A 19,193-nucleotide genomic window follows, 5' to 3' on the forward strand; every position below is an offset into this window, starting at 1 on the left:
AAGCAAGGCAGAGGTCTCGTATAGCTATGATACCAAATGTAAGTTCTAAATTTATTCTTGATGATCTAATCATGTTTATACACAATAGAAACAATTAGATTAAGTGTGGAAAAATTAAGATCATAAATACCTCCGGCCATTGTTTCTATTGTTGCTCAGAAGATGTTGTAAACATTGATACGAAGTTCTTCATTGAAACTTTTAAACTCTACTCATCCAGCATAGATGATGTGAAGTTCTTATGGAGAGTAAGCTAAGTGACTCAAGAAGCTAAAGATGCACTCTTTTTATAGACTCTTCTATTATAGAGTCTATTCAAGAGTGCTCTGAAGATAAGCTCAATTAATGACAGACAAGAACAAATGATTGTAGACCAGATACAAAAGTTGATTAACCACCACAATAAGTAAACAATTAGTGGATCCATTATCATTAGCAGACAAGACCACACCACCACTTTCATTATGGATGGTGGATCAGCCACCATCATTGTGGATGGTGTACCACAAAAAATTCTAACACAAGTTGCGTTTAAGTTAACATCATGTTTTTTTTTGTACACAGTTTAACAACATATTTTAGGATGTACTTAAAGTTGGTGGCTAGCACAATCGAAACCACTTTCATCTGTAAAAATTATACCATAAACAATATCCAAAAAAAAATTATACCATAAACCACTAGATTTTGATTTAGTAGTAAGAATTTGAGTAAGTTATATTAACTTATGTGTTCAATTCACATTAATATATAAAAAAGAATAAAAAATCTATCATTAAAAAATATAGGAATCCAAACCCTCCGGCCTCCCCACCACCTGTAAATTTTTATACAGTATATTAAATAACGGAAATTATATTTGTATATTACTCTATCTTATAATATTTTAATTATTTTCATAAAAGTACAGTCTTGTGTTAGTTGTGTAGCATCCAACCTCTTAAAAATCTGTTAATTCGAGATATGATGATATTTATCCATCAATTCTGCAATTGACGATGATTACTCACATGCACTAAAAAAAAAAAACCTCTTAAATCTATGTGTACAAGAATTAAATTACTTGTTACATATATATATATATATATATATATATATATATATATATATAAAAGAATGATTTTTAACTCTAGTATAAAATTAAGAAATCTTATTTTTTATCTCAACCGTTAATTTTCGTCCATCTCACAAGTCTAATTTATTTGTAATTAATATGAAGAGTTTGTATTTTCTTATGCAATAGGAGATATCTCCTCTTATGTTGCAGACCCAAAAATATCATGAGACCCACCACAATAAAGAAAAAGAAAAAGAAAAAAGAAGACATGCATTTCTATGTATCTATAGAAAGAATATTGTCTCTCCTGCTACATGAGAGACATATTCTCCTGATATGAAAGGGGTTTTTGACTTTAGTATAAAATTAAAAAAATTTACCTGCATCTCGGCTGTTGTTTTTTGTTTGTCCAAAGGTAATTTATTGAATTATATCATTTAATTAATGATTTATTTCAAATAAAGTACGGTCATCAAATGAATAGAAATCAACTATTGAAATACTTCTTAATCTTACATTGAAATCCGAACATCATATATATATATATGGTTTTATTAGTGTTATGTTACATGATTTTAAGTGTTGTTTCTAACACACACAAAAATGGAGAGAAAAAATGGAATGATGAAAGAGAAAAAAAAACATGTGGACCCCACCTCTTTAATGTGTGTGTAGGAAAGTGATGTTATATCATGTTACATGATAAACATAAAACTCATATATATATATATATATATATATATATATATATATATCAAATACTTAATGAGGTGCAAATAAAATATAGATAATCAAATAATAAAAAAGAGTAATGATATGACTAAAAAAAAAAACAAAGTAACGATATGTACTACAGTGCAGCAGCTACCTACAGGGGCGGACCTACGGAGGGATGGTGGGGCCCCCTCCAAAAATTTGAAGGAAAAAAAATCACGAACATGCAAAATGGCAAATGGCAATGGTGGAGATGCAGGCAAAATTGGTATGAAATTTTCGGAATGGGGCAATGATAAAAAGCGGCCTCCTTGTCTTCCAAAAAAAAGAAAAAAAGATGCCTCCTTACACACTTTCAGCATATCTCGGCCTCTGGGTTTTTTATTGTTGTTCCAGGCGATCTTGTCCCTCGCTAAGGGCAGATTCTTGTATTCAATAGATTGCAACAGAGTAAACCAATTTCTACGCTCAATGATAATGTCAGAATTCAGAACGAGAGGAGTAGGAAAAAAGAGAGAAAACAACGAGTCCTTTACTTTTCTGTAAAAAAGGGTGGCGCTGATAAACGATAATAAATGAGTGGATTGATGGGAAATGCCTTTGATGTTAAAAAAAGTAAAAAAAAAAAAAAAGGTAGTGTGCGCCGTCTTCGGAATGGGAAGAAAAATGATAAACTTTGCGATCCTTACACTGCATTTTTAACCTGTTGAGTAGGTCCATATTGAAATTTTGATATTGCAAATCGTTACAGGAAAATAGGATTATTCCGTGAAAATACATTTGCTACGAAAACCTGTGGTGGTTAGAGATTGATCAGTAAAAAATGTCAACCTCGGTCTCATATTTACAATTTGTAACTTGGCAGGCTCTCAACTTTATTAGTGAGGGCAGCGATAGTCACATCTTTCTCTTTTATAACGATAATCATTTTCTCCTCAGCATCTTCATTGTGCTTTTACGAGAGAGAGGTCTTCTTAGCAACTTCAACATGAGTTCAGATATATTTTGGTAATAAGAGATTAGTTAACGAACTGATTTAGTTTTTTTTTTTTTTCTATTTGAGTTGATTTTTCTCTCTCTAAGATTTGAGTTGGTGAACATAGTGATGCCATAGATGAATCACTTTCTAGAATAACTTTTTTCCAACTTCTATTTCAAGCAAGTTTCAGATCTTTAAATATCTTCCATAATTCAGAAGTTAAAGCATCACAAAAACCCATACTGTAAGAAAATGCATTAAACCATTTTTCATTTGACCCACGAATCAGCCCGCACAAACAGCCCTACCAAGATTACCCTTTGAAGCTTCATTTGTATTTAGCTTAATTCAATCAGCAATTGGCAGGGCCCATGTGACTAAAACCTCACCATATCCTCTTTCCATTTTCCCACCATTCATATCAGAGACAACAGTGCAAATTTCCAGCATTTTAAGCCTAACTACCTCGAGCTTATATCTACTTCCAGCCACACTTGAATCATGAACTATTTTATTCCTCCACCACCAAATCATCCAACAAGTAACACCAAAAATAGTCTCCCATTGAATGCCAAACAGCCTCAGCGATTTATGATTTAAATTATACATCATCCAGTCATGCAACTGTAAACCAAAAAAAGACAATGACAAGGTAGGAGAAAGCATCAGTCACCACAAATTTTTACTGTTAGAGCAATCCCTTAACATATGTGAAATAGTTTCCTCACCATGGTTGCAAACTGGACAAGTTGGATCTCCCACTTGGAGCCTATGCATTCTAGCTTTAGTTAGCAACCTGTCATATCCTACTTTCCAAAGAAAAATTCTTGTTCTTTGAGGGCCTTTCCACCTCCAAATAGCTTTCCATAATTCAGGTACTCTACTTTGTTGACTTTGAGAATAAGAAAAGGCCTCATATACAAACTTTTGATAGTTAATCTCGGATGACCAAGAATATGCCAGAATAATCTATCATCACCATCATTTCTATCTGGAGCTAGATTACTCCTAATGCAGTCAATAACATCCGACCTTGCAAGCTCATCTACCTTCCAATTACCAGAGATGTTCGCATAACTGATTTACTGGCTTATTTACCTCCTCCCAAGAGATTGGTTGGATGGCCTGGTCCAAGAGCCTACTAGAATTAGAAATCCATCTATCCATCCAAAAGAGAATTGAGGATCCATCTCCAACTTCCCATAATAGCAACTCTTCAAGTTTTCTCCATGCTTTAGAGATATAAATCCAGTTTCTGGAATTCCCATTTTGGGATCTAAAAATATCAATCACATCTCTACCAGCCGCATACTTAGCACGAAGGATCTGAACCCAAAGGGCTTGGGAATTTGAGTAAACAGCCTAGGCTAACTTAGCCATGAAGGCATCATTCATGGCGCTAAGATTCTTCAGACCAAGCCCACTTTTCCACTTTGGTTTTGTAATTGTTTCACATCCTATTAAATGCATATGTCTTCGGTTTTTTGTGTCACCCCAAATAAACCTCCTTTGAATTTTTTCAATCTCCAAACACACATTATTAGGAAGTCTGCTAGATTGCATGTGAAAATATGGAACAATGGCTAATACCGATTGCGCAAGAGTAATTCTATCCGCTTGAGATAAACACTTAGCTTTCGAGCAATTCAATTTGTCTCTAACCTATCAATCTTTTCCATATAGGAATCCTTTGTGACACAGTCGTGATGCATTCAAGCTCCAAGATAGCGGCCCACGTTCCTTACCCTCTTAAATCCAGAAAATTCAGTAATACTTGTAGCCACATCTTTCAGAGTATTATTTGAAAAGAAAATCGTGGTGTTCTCTGCATTAACTTTTTCATCTAATATTTCGTCAAATAGATCAAGACACTTGAGGACAATATGAATCTGGTCCATATTAGCCTATGCAAAAAGTATAAGATCATTAACAAATATTAAGTGTGAAATTTTTAACTCCTTCATGCTAACCAGAATGGGCTTCCATAAATCTCCCCTCACTGCCTGTCAACTTTTCCATTGCCATAATTATGCATTTTTTTTATTTTTATTTTTTTGTATAAAACCATAATTATGCTTTAGTTTCGTAACACATTTTATAAATGTAAAGGATATTGAATGAAGATAAAAACATTATAAAAATATCATTAATTAATGATCTTTTTAGAAAATAAAAATAAAACGAAAACTAACACCGCAGGTCAACTCGTTTCGGAATAGATTAAATCCGTTTAGAGCCACTTTTGTATCAGGCGGATTCAAAAAGATTGGCAAGTTAATACTTACTCACCTAAAAGACAAGAGTTTTTCTTATACATTATACAATAATATTTTATTATTCATGTGGCAGCGTGGGATTGGGCTTTACACGTTGATGAGACATGCGATAACATGCTGTGTAACAACAAAGTTCGCTTACGATTCTCGTATATCATACAGCATGTCTGCAAAGCTTACTAACCCCCACAGCTATCGGTAAGCAATTATTTCAGCGCAAATAATTAAGTAGTTTGGATAAGATTATATTAGTAGTTTTATGTTATGAATAAAATAAATAAAAATAAGAATTTGATTTTACGAAGAAGTGTGATCTCAAATGATTTTATTGAAAAAATGTAACCTCTTGCATAAGTATCTTTTGAATAATTTTTCTAATATGGTGCTCTTTATTTCAATATTTCAAGATTTAAATAGATAATATAATCATAAAAGTAATTATCTATTAACACTAGATAGACTCCACTAATGATAGCAATAACCTATTCTTAATCAAAATTAAATTCAAATAAGAAAACAAACAAAATAACTATCCCTGCACACTACTAAAACAATCCAACAATTTAAAAATAATAAAATTATAAAAATAACCGTAACATTCTCTCTCCTTAAAAATTACTCTTGTTCTCAAGAGTAAGATCAACATCAAGTAATTGAATCATCTTCAATATCGATGTCCGCCTCTCCATTACTGTTAATTGAAAAATGTCCTCTAGCCACAATTCTTCCTTTCCTCTTCTCAAAGAATTGTAGAAGTGAATTTTTCCTTGGACCAAAAATTTGGGGTCTTGGTTGAGGGACCTTGTTTCATTGAGACACTTTGACAACATTCAAATTTTTAATAACAATGGTAGTGTTAATAGGGGTTGCTCGTTTATTGAAGAGAGAAAGAGAAAAATGTTTGGGTGTGGAAGCCTTAGTAATGAAAGGAGAACAATAGAAATGAGAAGTTTGGTGGTTTCATGGTTGGTAATAAAGCATCTGACCGATTGAAGAGTTTGGTGAACATCTTCTTCAATTGAATGGAGAGTGCTTGAACTACATTTTCTAATTTTTCCAATTATTTCTCCGTGCCTAAGCTTTGATACCAATTGTTACGAACAAAATAAATAAAAACAAAAATTTGGCTTTATTGAAGAAGCCTGATCTCAAATGGCTTTATTGAAGAAGTTTGACCTCTTACACAAGTATCTTTTGGATAATTTTTCTAATCTGATGCTCTTTATTCCAATACTTCAATGTTTAAATAGATAGTACAATCATAAAAGTAACTATCCACTAGGCTCCACTAATAGTAATAACCTATTCTCAATCAAAGTTAAATTTAAATAACAAAACAAACAAAATAACTACCCCTACACACTACTTAAACAATCCAATAATTTAAAAAATAACTAAATAATAAAAATAACCGTAACATTTTATATTTTTTTTTAACGCCTCTTTCACATAAAAGTTAATTAAAATTAAAAAGTGGATAATATATTAGTTTAGTTTACGTGTATTAAGAAATTTCGTAATATTTAATTATTTTTATTAATTAAACAGGCTGATAAGGATCCAAGTCATCGACTTTTATAGTATAAGTGTTAGAATTACCATCGAAATTATTTCATCAAATCAAAATCAAAGGATTCACCGAATCACCTCAAACACTTGCGCTTTCTATAAATAGGACGCCATTTAGTCTTTTCTTTACATAGCACATACTCAGAGTACCAACAACAGAAGAGATGGCTTTCATTAAGGACGAGCAACAAGAGACCCAAATCCAGAATGAACTTGGTCACAAAAGTCTCCTTCCGAGCGATGCACTCAATCAGGTCCTTTCAATTCTTAAATTTTGCTTTTTGGCCTCTCTTAATTAAGTAAACAAAATCTCTTTACTACTCAATTACTAAGTCTCAAATTGGCCATAATATATATACAGCGTATACTTGAAACCAATGTGTACCCAAGAGAGCATGAGAGCATGAAGGAGCTCGGTCACAAATGTCTCCTTCAGAGCGATGCACTCTATCAGGTCCCTTCAATTCTTAAATTTTGCTTTTTACCTCTCTTAATTAAACAAAATCTTTTTACTATTTAATTACTAAGTCTCAAATTCGCCATAATGTACAGTATATACTCGAAACCAACGTGTACCCAAGAGAGCATGAGAGCTTGAAGGAGCTCCGCCAGTGGACAGAAAAACATCCTCGGTAAGATCATCATTATGTATATTTTAATTAAGAGTTTAATTGTAGAAGATAAAATTACCTTCAACGCATACATAAAAGTGTATCTCTCTTTTCTCTTCGCATGACCTTATATATATATATATGTACCCACACGCTTTTGTTTATTTATTTATCTCTTGTAACATAAGAAATATTAAATATTTTAATTAAATTCTTGGCCTATTTTTGGTAAAAACTTTAATTATCACATAACTAATATATACGATATTGTTACACAGGAACCGCATGGCTACAACACCTGATGGAGGACAACTCATAAGCATGCTTGTTAAGCTGATCAATGCCAAGAACACCATGGAAATAGGTGTCTACACTGGTTACTCTTTGCTCGCCACCGCCCTAGCTCTCCCATCCGACGGAAAGGTCCTTTATTTGTTTATGTAGTACATATATATAATGCCTTTTATATAGTATATACTATTCTCATAATTATTGATTGTCATATGCTCAATATTCTCTCTCTCTATATATATATAACGTTTATGAATTGTAATTAGATCTTGGCTATGGACATTAACCGGGAATCCTATGAACTGGGGTTGCCTATAATTCAAAAAGCTGGCGTGGCTGACAAGATTGACTTTATAGAAGGACCTGCTCTTTCTCTTCTTGACGAATTGATCAAAGATGTGCGTTCATCATGTCAACCCCACCTTATTAATTTTTTTTTTTAATAGTGCATGATTATTTATATTAATATTAGCATGAAATATTGAAATGTGAGTGTTGAGTTGGTGATTTATTCAAAGTGCATCAATTAAGCAGGAAAAGAATAAGGGAACGTTCGATTTCATTTTCGTGGATGCTGATAAGGATAACTACTTAAACTACCACGAGAGGGTGATTGAGCTCGTGAAGGTTGGGGGACTGATCGGCTACGATAACACCCTATGGAATGGATCCGTGGTGACCCCACCTGATGCGCCTATGAATGATTATATTAAGTATTCTCTTGGTTTTGTGCTGGAGCTGAATAAAGCTATTGCTCTTGATTCGAGGGTCGAGATTTGCCAGCTTCCAGTTGGTGATGGGATTACCTTGTGCCGCCGCATCATCTGATCACCACTCTGTTCCCTCCCATACCATCCGATGAATGAGTCCTACTCCTACCTAAATAAATTGGATTTGCTTTGATACTCTCTGTTGTTGGAGTTTAGTCTCCCATCCAATATGTTTTTCTTTCTCGATGTATTTCGTACTCTTTAAATTACATATGTTGCTCTAGCTTCCGTGCCTTTTCCATTGTATTCAGTAACACATATCTCGATACAATCTATATATATAGGACATGCAGAAAATGCAAGCTATAAATATATTGAATAAAAGTGTGTACGTAAAATATTTTAACAAAACAAGTGTTGGGAGAGCTTTACCCCTCCTAATTATTTCTATCTAGCTTGACTCCGTTAGTAAGGACTTAAAATAATTCATGTATAAGGAATGTCAAACCAAAAAAATATGTTAAATGCAAGTGTATTTTCTTTATGAGAGAGTAGTTGGAGAGTTGAGTGAATCGTGTGTAGGAAACTAATTGGGAGTGCATACCCTTTACCATGCACGGCTTACCATTCTAAACAAATGATTAACCAATTTTTTTTTCATTATTTCCCCCTCTAATTATGTCAAACAAACAAAGTTTTTTTTTTTAATGCACCAGCATATTAAGAATAATAATAATAAAAAAAACATACCGCCTAATAAAAGAGGTTCCCACATGCTATATCACCAATGAGAAAATTTACTAAACCCATTAGGAGGATCTTAAACAAAATCCCTCTCTGAACCCAGAGCACCCTTCTTGCTAAAAAAAATCTGGTAGTTAACCTCTCTTAGAACATGAGAAATAAGAAATTTTCCGTGATCCTTAATTCGACCAAACATAATTTAGAATACAGATTAATTAACCTATATAGTTTAGAATGATTGCATACTAGCAAATATCAACAAGTATATATAACGAATCAAGAGTGCATTTAATTCAAATAACATTTTTGAGTTTTCAGTTAACCAATAATTGTTATATTAATGTACAAAATATAACGCCTCTTTTGGTCCGATATAACATTGTTTCCTTTCAAGTTGAATATTTATTCTAAACATTGTGCTAAAATATAGTTTCCGAAGGTAGAGTACTGGGGATGCATTGTTTAGAGTACGAGCTGAACGGTATCTTTGCTCATTAAAGGATTGTTCATATTAAAAACAGAAACAAATCGTACCTCGTCCTCTATATGTATCCAAAAAAGAGTACGAACTACGATTTGCTTCTTCTTTTAATATGAACAATTAATCCTTTTATAAACAAAGATACCGTTCATACAACGGACATAATTGGTTGATTTTAATTATTGTAAACTTGTAAAAAAATTTAATCGATTCTTGATGGAGTACGTGAGCATGTGTGTGTATATATGGCATTTAATATGCTTTCTATTAATATGAAATACAATTGTATTAATAAATTATGAAAACCATATAAACAAAGTTGATGGCGCTATATATATGATAGCATATATATTAGGATCTCAAATGAATGAATGAATTAATTAATAAGCTCCACAGTCAAAATAAAATCTTAGACATTTAACAATACATGAATGAAGCATTTTCATTATATGCAAGCTGTGTCTTTCTCCCTAAGTCCGTCCAAGAGTATAAGTTTTACCAGTACCAGTCTGCCCATATATATGCCACAATTGTCCCATTATAGCCATCTAGTTCACTCTGCAGAAGGTCACCCAGTTAACCACTGAATGATGAATACCCACCGGTCACAACTTCATAAACACATTTTTGTGATGCAAATTCAGCAAGTACCTCGTCAAATTCATTAGTATCTGCATCCCAATTGTTCTTCCGAAGTTTTAACCTTTTGAGCTGCAAGAGAGGTAGATAGTTAAGATTAACTGCCCAACAACCGCATAAAAACACCAGGAGTAGGGGTGTGTACGGTCAGGTCGGGTCGGGTTTTTGTGCCGACCCGACCCAACTTGATTTTTATAGGTTAGGTATTTTGACCTGACCCGATTTAATTTGATCCAAGTTAGGTCTGATCTAGTTGAATTTTTTTGAACTAATTCAAAACTGGATCAAATCTGACCTGACTTGGTTTCAAAGTCGGGTTAAATTCGACCTGATCCGTTTTTGAATTGGTTTCAAAACATATTTTTGATTTGATTTTTTTTTATAGTTATTGATTTAATTTTTAATCTCATGTAATTTAATTATTTATTTATTTTAAAATATATAAATTATATAATAAATTTGATATTTATTGAATAAATAAAGGAAAGTAATTTTTTTAACAACCCTGTCACGTGCCATGGCTTGTCCTCTAGTGGAGTGACCTTGGCCCCTCGGAACTATATTGAAAGGGACAGAGCTATTGTATAAGCAATTTTATCAACCTCACTATGTCGTGTATTGAAGATGGATGAAACAATTGAATAGTTTCATCCATATTCTATACACGACATAGTGACTAGAAGCCCATCAAATAGTTTCAAGGTCGTTATAGAGCTTGAGGGATATATTATCAACACTGACAAACTCTGGTGGCAACAGAGTTTTTTTCTATTGTTCGGTTTCACACACTGTGGATATCAAACGGGTTATGGTTATTGATTTTTTGTTTTCTATTTTTTCACATAAGAGGTGTGGGTCAAGTTTTGGGCCAATGAGTCAATTATTAAAATAAGTTAGGTCTAAAACTGACCCAAATAAAAGTGGATCAATATTTAAACCCAGTTCAAAAAAAATAAGTATTTATGGATCAGGTCAAGGTCAGATCAAAGACAGGGCAAGTGAACGAGTTTTTTGCACACCCCTAACCAGGAGGAAGCTATGGAGTTGATTTCGTATATACCTCTTGTTGTAGTTCCACACAGTGACTGATTCCTCTGCATTTCGGGGCCGCAATCTAACAGCTACTCTAGATTTGGTGTTTCATTCAATAAACTTTGCATTTCTTGAATGAAAAATTAAGTGGACAAAATCTACATTTTGTGGTATTAAATTTTTGAATGTTTATTTCATAATGCTATAAAAAAAATTATTTTCGCCCCCCTAATTTACAATCTGGCTCCGCCATGATAGCGATGATGTGAGCCGTCGAACTCACTCAAATTAATCAGGTTTGAAAAAATAAGGATTTGTAATAAAGTGGATAACCTGAATCGTCTCTCTCAAGGAATTTGCAAGGATCTTAATCGATCAATTAAAAATAAGAAGTAAAAAGGGGGATTTTGTATGATTAAAAAAAGAAAGTAAAAACAAGAATTTAAAAATGGAAATTATAAATTAAAAGCAATCAACCCAAGAATTAGGATTCCAATATATCTATAATCGGACAAAGGATTACCAAATCGTGGTTGACCCTAAGCAATTTGGAATCCCTGCAATTGCTTAGGATGTCATCTCTAGACGATCGCTTAGCGTTTGATCAATACGGCGTATCTACTCATGCAATCGCGGAGTATCAGCCCGTTTGACTTAAGATCATCAGGTTAATCAACCTAAACATTAAATTTAATATTTAATCACTTACCTTATGTGCAATCCCAGAACTCGAATCTGAGTTAAAGGAAGAGAAACTATTTGGATCAAGATGAAGCGCAGGTCCTCCGAATTCAACCGCGGAATTCTTAATTCTTGGATTGATTAAAGTGCACTTAGCCTAGCATGGCTAAGTCAAAATTCATGATTAAAAAGAAGAAAAACGGAAGAACAAAATAGAGAAGAAAAGAAAACTATATTAATCTCTAAACTGTAGAAATAATTTGAGACAATTTAAGGAAAACTAAAACTGAATAACAAGGTCTCCTAATCATGCCTTTTTATAAACTCTACAATACTGACCTAGTGTAAAAGGAAATAAAAGATAAATAATGGATTTGGACCTCATGAACATTGGGTTCCCAATTACAAACTTAAACCAAATTAACTAATAATTAAAACTGTAGAAACGCGTGATAAACTTGGGCTCAATCTTTGACCATGATATTGTCTGAACTGGACTTTCGTGTCTTCATAACATTTGTAGCCCTCAAAATGCAATAAGAATGGAGTCAATCGAACACCTGTGGAATAAGTTATGGTCAAAATACTGCAGTAACATAAATCTAGATTTTTATTACGAAATTCAAAATAAACCCAATTAAAAACGCAACATTTAATTTAACTCAGAGACCATTATTTACACACTAAACCATCCAAAAATTACTAATCAAGAATAATAAATAAGTGTAATAAATATTAATTATAAGCAACTAGTAAACTAAGTCACAAATCATTTATATTTGATGGATAAATTATTTCTTAACTTTTTAAAATTAGATATGTTGGCATGCATGCATGTTTTTTTGTTTTGTAAAATGCATGCATGTTTTTTTGTTTTGTAAAATGCATGCATGCATTCTTTAAAATCCCCAAAAAAAAAAAAATGAGACACTCTAACATGTTATTAGACTCATATTAAAATAATAAGTGATGATAATGGATTAATTAAATAATTGATTAGTATATCAAGTCATGCGAATAGTGAATAATTACTCGATTAATTAGATATCAAATCTTAGATAACGATATGTGAACAACATTTAAGAGATAAAATGTGCAATAAAGCCACTGATTGTATGTTAATTTAGGCAGTAAATTATTAATATGACACTGCACATATATATAGATAAATATTATAGCGATTATTTTAATGTATAAAGTAATATTTATATATAATTGTTATGGGTTCATTTTTTCTGTAATAAATTAATGTAGATAACTTATCTATATTGAGCCCAAAACAATGTCGTTTTAGAACAGAAATTAAGGTATTTTTGTAATTATAATTTATTTTAGGGTTATAATAATCTTTGTTATATTATAATTTTTTAATCTTTCAACCCAAAATAATATTATTTGGAGAATAAATATAAATAACTTATCTATACTCACTATCGAAACATTAAACCTAATTATTTTTTGATTAAATGCTTTTAGGAGATATTTGGTAGAGGAGAAATTTTTTTTTACCGGAGAAACTCAATTACTAGGAATATGATAGGGAAGTGTGAGGTCCTGGATAGACCGTATTGCTATACCGGGAGGTATGCGCTCAGAGATAATGTATATCAGGTGTATACTAGGCTTATAGCCGAGGTCTCAATCACTGCGCACAAGCAATAGGCTTATAGCCAAGGGGTGGGTGTGTGCACAGTGTGGCAATATTCGTAAATATGTTAGAAGTGTTTACCTGGGGTCCTCAGGCTCTTATTTATAAGGATTACCTTCTTAGGCTTGGGCCTTTTGAGCTCCCCCAATTGCAATAGGATTCAACTCTCTTTCTGTTGGTATGTGATCCTTATCTTGTGCCTTTTGACTGTTTAGAGTTGTTGAGATGCTAATGACTCTATCTCTTAATAGATTCCTAGGTAGGTAGTTGAGATATGATACTCATATCCATAACAGGAAGTAAGTTAGATAGAAAAGTTTAAAAAAAGTTGTTTGGTTGACCAAAATATTACCAGGCAAATTTATTTAAATTTTCAGAATCCATGTTTGGTTAAATGTAAAATATTGATGGAAAAAAGGGTTGAAATGATAAAAATAACCCTTTAAATTTTTTGAACCAAACTTGGGGCCATGACTCAAATTTGAAATGTGATGATTGAGGCATGAAAGCATTAGAACAGATTGAAGAAGAGGGTATTATGGTCAGTTTTTTTGTTGTCTTTTATCCATTTAGACATCTACCTCATAATATCACATTGGAAGTGATTTTATTGAACAATAATTTTTGTTCATTTTACACACAAATGTCATAGCATGGGAAAATGTGTTTCATGCCAAAATCTGCAATATTTTGAACCAAACATGAGCAACAAAGAATACCTATTTCTGATGCCTATGTATCTTTTAAAAAAATCTCTACCAAACACTACTTTAGTTCTTCATTTTTCAAACTTTAGCTAGGAAAGAGTCTTTCAAGAAAAAAAATTGGATAGCTACCCCGACCTTCCTCCAAGTACACTAACACTGTTTATTATACATATCTTTCTTATTTTGTAATTTTTTCCTTCTCATATAACCCTTCTATTATTATTTTGAAAAAGCTGTTATCTACCTACATAAAGTCCTATACGGAGGTTAATTATTTTACGGGGATTTAATTATGCTTATATCAACATTAACAAGTCAAAAACTAAAAGAAGTATTCTCCAAAAAGAAAAGAAAAGGAGGAACTAAAATGAAAAGCTTTACCCTGATAAAATATTTTTAATTTTTTTTTCTTATAAACTAAACATACTTTTTCTTTAAATGTTTACTCTCCTTGTCCCTCTCCGTGTAACCCCTAAAGCAAATATAATCTTAAAATTTCTGTCTGTATGGGCCGTTTGAATCTTGGGAATTTTTTTGCCATTATCCAGGGTTAGTATGGGCCGTCTTTGTTTTCATATAAAAAACTGGCAAACAAGTCTGGTGGGGTTTTTTTTTTTTTTTTTCCTTTGGTTCTTAAAGACCAAGTTTGAGTTTTGAACTTTGGAAAAAGACTAAGCCTACATCAACCTTTGGATATAGCTATTTCAGGCTTATTCGTTGTTTTGGACTTTTGGTTATACTATTTAAATTTGGGTATCCGATCACTAGATCACATGTCAAACTACGTATCTACCACCAGTAAGCAACTTATTATGAAAAATATCTCACACTAAGATTTTAAAATATTAACAAATTATTACAAAATCATAACGAACATGCATTTACGTGCATCCCAAAATTCTAGTTTTTTAGCTTTTAAGTTATCCATGTAACAAAGTCTACTGAGAAACGTGAATGAAAAAAATGCGGTCTAGTCAAGAAACTTAAAAAACTATCCAAGCTTAATTAATTGGAGTTGTCCACCCAAATTATTGCAAAATTAAATCGACACACACACACACATAATTATACATACCGCGTCAAATTAAAAATATTTACAATAATTATATATCCCTTGTCACTGGAACTGTGTTCAACCTTTTAAGTGTACAAAATTTTATTCAAATATTGTTGCGGTAGTGCTTTTCTTTTACACAATTAATATGGGTACCAAATAAGTCATCGAACAAGTTTTACACGATTCGGATTGGACTAATAATATATTAATCGTTCTACGTATCAAAAACGCGTGATAAATACTATAACATTTTTTTTTTCCATGTTCAACTAATATTATTTATTGCCGCACTTAACTCCGAAGGATCTCATTATCATTTCCAAATTCCAATTATTACAAGATATTGAAAAAGAAAATGATTGATGGAAAATAATACACCCAATATATGCATGGAAGAACAAAGAATCCAGATTCTGAATCTGAATCTGTGTTGCAACATATTATATATTTTAGGGTTTTATGTATAAATAAAAATGATACATAAATGCCGTCATTTTTCAACTAATAAAAGGAAAAAAGGTAGATAGAGATGTACACATAAGCAAGGAAGTACGTGGCAATTAGAAGACAAAGTGAAACGATGACAAAATCATGAGGACACTTTTCCCCTTGCCTTGTTGGTATGAGTTATTATATTACAGCTACCTTGGAGGAACCAAAAAGCTAAAGGCATTTCCATCACACGAACTAACTACGAAGAGGTTAAGGTTGAGGTTGAGGTTGAGGTTGAGGTTGTGCTCTCACATGAGTGATCATATTATGGTAGAGGCAGAGATTGATCGCTTGCCCATTGACTTGTTGGCTCATATTTTTGTTCTCTTCGATTCCTTCACTGATTTGGCACAGTAAGTTCACTGCAATTGCATGAATGTTTTCATTCACCATGAGACTTGCCGTTGTGTTTAATCTTACTCATGTTGTTTTACAAGGGCGAGCAGGGTTTGCAAGAAATGGAAACAAGGGGTGATGGAATCTCTGGCTCAGAGACAGAATCTTAGCTTTGCTGGTTGGAAGATGGATGATGACTCCACCACTCGCCTGGTTTGTCATGCCTACAACCTCACTAAACTGGATATGTATGTATGGCTTTGTTTTGTTTTCTTTCGCTTCTTTTTTTATTTCCTAATTATAATTGTATGCCCCTTTGTAATTATTGATGATTCGGTTGGTACTTGGTAGAATGTTTCTGAGATATTCCCTTTGATGGTCCTTCTTAAGCATCAAAATTGAAAGTTTTGTTTTGATTTTCAGAGCTTTCGAGATGAATCATAAACACTGAGTTTATAAATTTTGATTGTACGAGGAATTGAATTGGTAATATAATGGAATCTTCCTCTGCTATTTCAAGTTCGGGAAGAAACTAGTATTTGGAGAAGGTAGATAACAAGTTTGTTATTGTTAAGGGGTAGCCGGATAGTTGACCACTATGGACATGTTTGAAAGCATAGCCTTTCACTGTGCCCTTTGTGGTGACTTAAAAGTGGCATTTTTTGTTTTTGTCATGAATCTGCCCCATTTGCCTTAATCCATGTTCTAACCTTTTTTCCTGATTTCTGGAGTCCACTGGTTGGATCATAGAATAGCAGTTGTTGTTTTTTCTCATTTTAAAGTTTCCTGATATGAAGATGCATATACTGAATAAGAGTGAGGGATGTTTCCTACAATAGCTAGTGGTTGAATAGATTATATTAGACATGTTGGCTCATTTTGTGTTCTACAGAATGCATGATACATGTGAGGATGCCACTGCCATTGACGAGTAAAATTTAGCACCTGAAACAAGCATTAGTAGAATTTCATAGTTTTTCACCAGCTATAAGCAGATGAGTTGTGGTTATGATTGTATGATGTCAAGCATGCAATATCTAAGAAGCTCAACATTTATTTGTATCTTGTATTTTCAGACCGAGGAGCCGTTGGAGTTGCCAAATAACTGATGCTGGACTTATCAGAATATCTTTGGCAAAGTGTGTTAGCAATCTCACATCCATATCATTGTGGGGTTTGACTGGCATCACTGATGAAGGTGTTGTTCAACTGGTATGTCATTGTCATTGTCATTGTCATTGTTCTGTTTTTGGAACTTACATGTTTGGGGTTTGGGAGATAGTTCTTGGATCTTCCTGTTTTTTGTTTTGAAAATTTGATTTTCTGCCCAACCATCATCAATAAGATGATTTTTTCTTTTAAGGAGAAAAATACGAAATGGAATCAACTGGTAGCTGTTCCATCTTAAATCACATTATTTAATGTTAACAAATAGATTGTGCAGATAGTATTCTGGCATTTGTCAGGCTGATGAATTGTTACTTTGGGTGTTTCTACATCTCTTGCAGGCTAAGCATTGGATATGAATTGTTTCAATTTTAAATTCATTTTGCTTCTCTGATGACAACAATTATTCTAACAGGTATCCAGAACTAGATCTTTACAACATCTAAATGTTGGTGGTACATTTATCACAGATGAATCTCTGTTTTCCATTGCAAGAAGTTGTCCAAATTTGGAGGTAAGTTATAAGAAATTGTGTTAGGTTTTGATGGAATTATTCTCCTTCTCCCAAACAAGAAGAAAAAAAGAGAATAGTACCTTAAGAGTAAAGGGTTTTTTTTTACGCTCATGGTCAAAAGATTAAAATAAAAATTACCAACTACTACTTAGAATGGTGTCTCATTCATCTCACTGCCCGTATTTAGTGTGTATTAGCCTGATCATCATTCTTTACTGGCTTTAAGTGTTTCTCCCAGACTATATGAAGAAGATGACATATCTCTGATATTCCATTGCACAAATCCATGTTATATATGATTGCTTTTTGTTCTTGTTCAGACCATTGTTCTGTGGAGCTGTCGTCATGTAACTGAGAGTGGGCTTTTTGCCCTGGTTGATAAATGCCTCAAGCTCAAATCAATGAATGTATGGGGAACAAGAGTTCCTGAGGATTGCCTTAACAATTTACGTATTATAAGTCCAGCTCTTCAGTTAAAAGATCAGAACTAGACCGCATCTATAGAATGGCGTTCAAGGTGCTGATAACGGTGGTAATTTCACTGTTTTTATTGTACAGATTGTTTCCTTCTTGTATTCTTAAATTTAACTTACCTGAAAAGCTGAATATGCCAAAACTTCATTCTTGTATAGGAAACAGCCTGTTGTAGATTATAAATTGTACTTTATCGATTTGCTATTATTGTATATGATTATTTCACAAAGTAAGCCGTAAGAAACATTTGTTGTACTTTATTGGTTTACATTATTTGAATGTCTCTATCTACTGATTCTATCTATGGAAGCTGCCTTCCAAGTGTGCTAGCTATAGTATGTTGGTTTTCCCTTAACCCTTTAAAAAACCACTAAAACCACTCCCCATTAAATCCCATTAGCAAGGGTGGGATTTCCCCTTAACCCTTTCTGGTCCAAAACATAAATGCCAGCCTGATGGCTGATACTATCCACTGGTATAATGGATCAAGTTATTGAATTGGAAAACTCGACTTCAAAATGGTACATTCTCTTGCACCGTTTGGTAATTAGGAGAGGAAAAGTGGTTTGGCGATTATTGTATTTGTAGCTTAGGGGCATAGAATTTTAGATGTCTGTCATCAGCCAGGAGACCATTCAAGATAGGAATTTGTGAAGGGAACTCAAATTAACACTAAATTCATGAACAATAATACTACAATTCGGGTAGTATACAGATAATTAGGAGTAGCCAGCAACAAAGACCAATATGGAAAATGCCAGCTAAGTCCATACTCCGTAATTACGTCAAGTACATTTAATTAAATACTAACATAAAAATAATGATCACAGGACATCAAATCCTACACCATGATTAGATTCATTCAAATTTCTAATTAACGAGATTTTTTGATGGATTTGTAATACCTGTAGTTGTTAGACGCATTATTTTTCAATTACAGATATTAGATTTACGGTTTATGAACAAATCTACATGATCTTCTCATTTTAAAAGTCATGCAAACCTCATGCAAGT

At 32.9% G+C, this 19,193-nt stretch overlaps 2 protein-coding genes across 2 annotated transcripts; both read left to right on the forward strand.

Annotated features, from left to right (window-relative positions):
• The first annotated feature begins 6,759 nt into the window (after positions 1 to 6,759).
• On the forward strand, positions 6,760 to 8,325 carry LOC133287428 (caffeoyl-CoA O-methyltransferase 5-like). Its single transcript, XM_061485046.1, has 5 exons — positions 6,760 to 6,849; positions 7,148 to 7,227; positions 7,485 to 7,629; positions 7,764 to 7,895; positions 8,032 to 8,325. Exons 1-5 carry the CDS (start codon positions 6,760 to 6,762, stop codon positions 8,323 to 8,325), a joined length of 741 nt encoding a protein of 246 aa, XP_061341030.1.
• Positions 8,326 to 15,881: 7,556 nt separating this feature from the next.
• Positions 15,882 to 18,341, forward strand: LOC133288344 (F-box protein At5g67140). The gene is made up of 5 exons (XM_061486071.1): positions 15,882 to 16,041; positions 16,126 to 16,272; positions 17,101 to 17,236; positions 17,607 to 17,705; positions 18,026 to 18,341. The coding sequence occupies exons 1-5, from the start codon at positions 15,941 to 15,943 to the stop codon at positions 18,194 to 18,196; spliced, it is 654 nt and encodes a 217-aa protein (XP_061342055.1). The 5' UTR covers positions 15,882 to 15,940; the 3' UTR covers positions 18,197 to 18,341.
• The last annotated feature ends 852 nt before the right edge of the window (positions 18,342 to 19,193 follow it).

This window comes from Gastrolobium bilobum, unplaced genomic scaffold, assembly GCF_033153095.1.
Source record: "Gastrolobium bilobum isolate Gb01-03AN ecotype WA unplaced genomic scaffold, APGP_CSIRO_Gbil_v1 utg2810, whole genome shotgun sequence".
NCBI lineage: Eukaryota > Viridiplantae > Streptophyta > Magnoliopsida > Fabales > Fabaceae > Gastrolobium > Gastrolobium bilobum.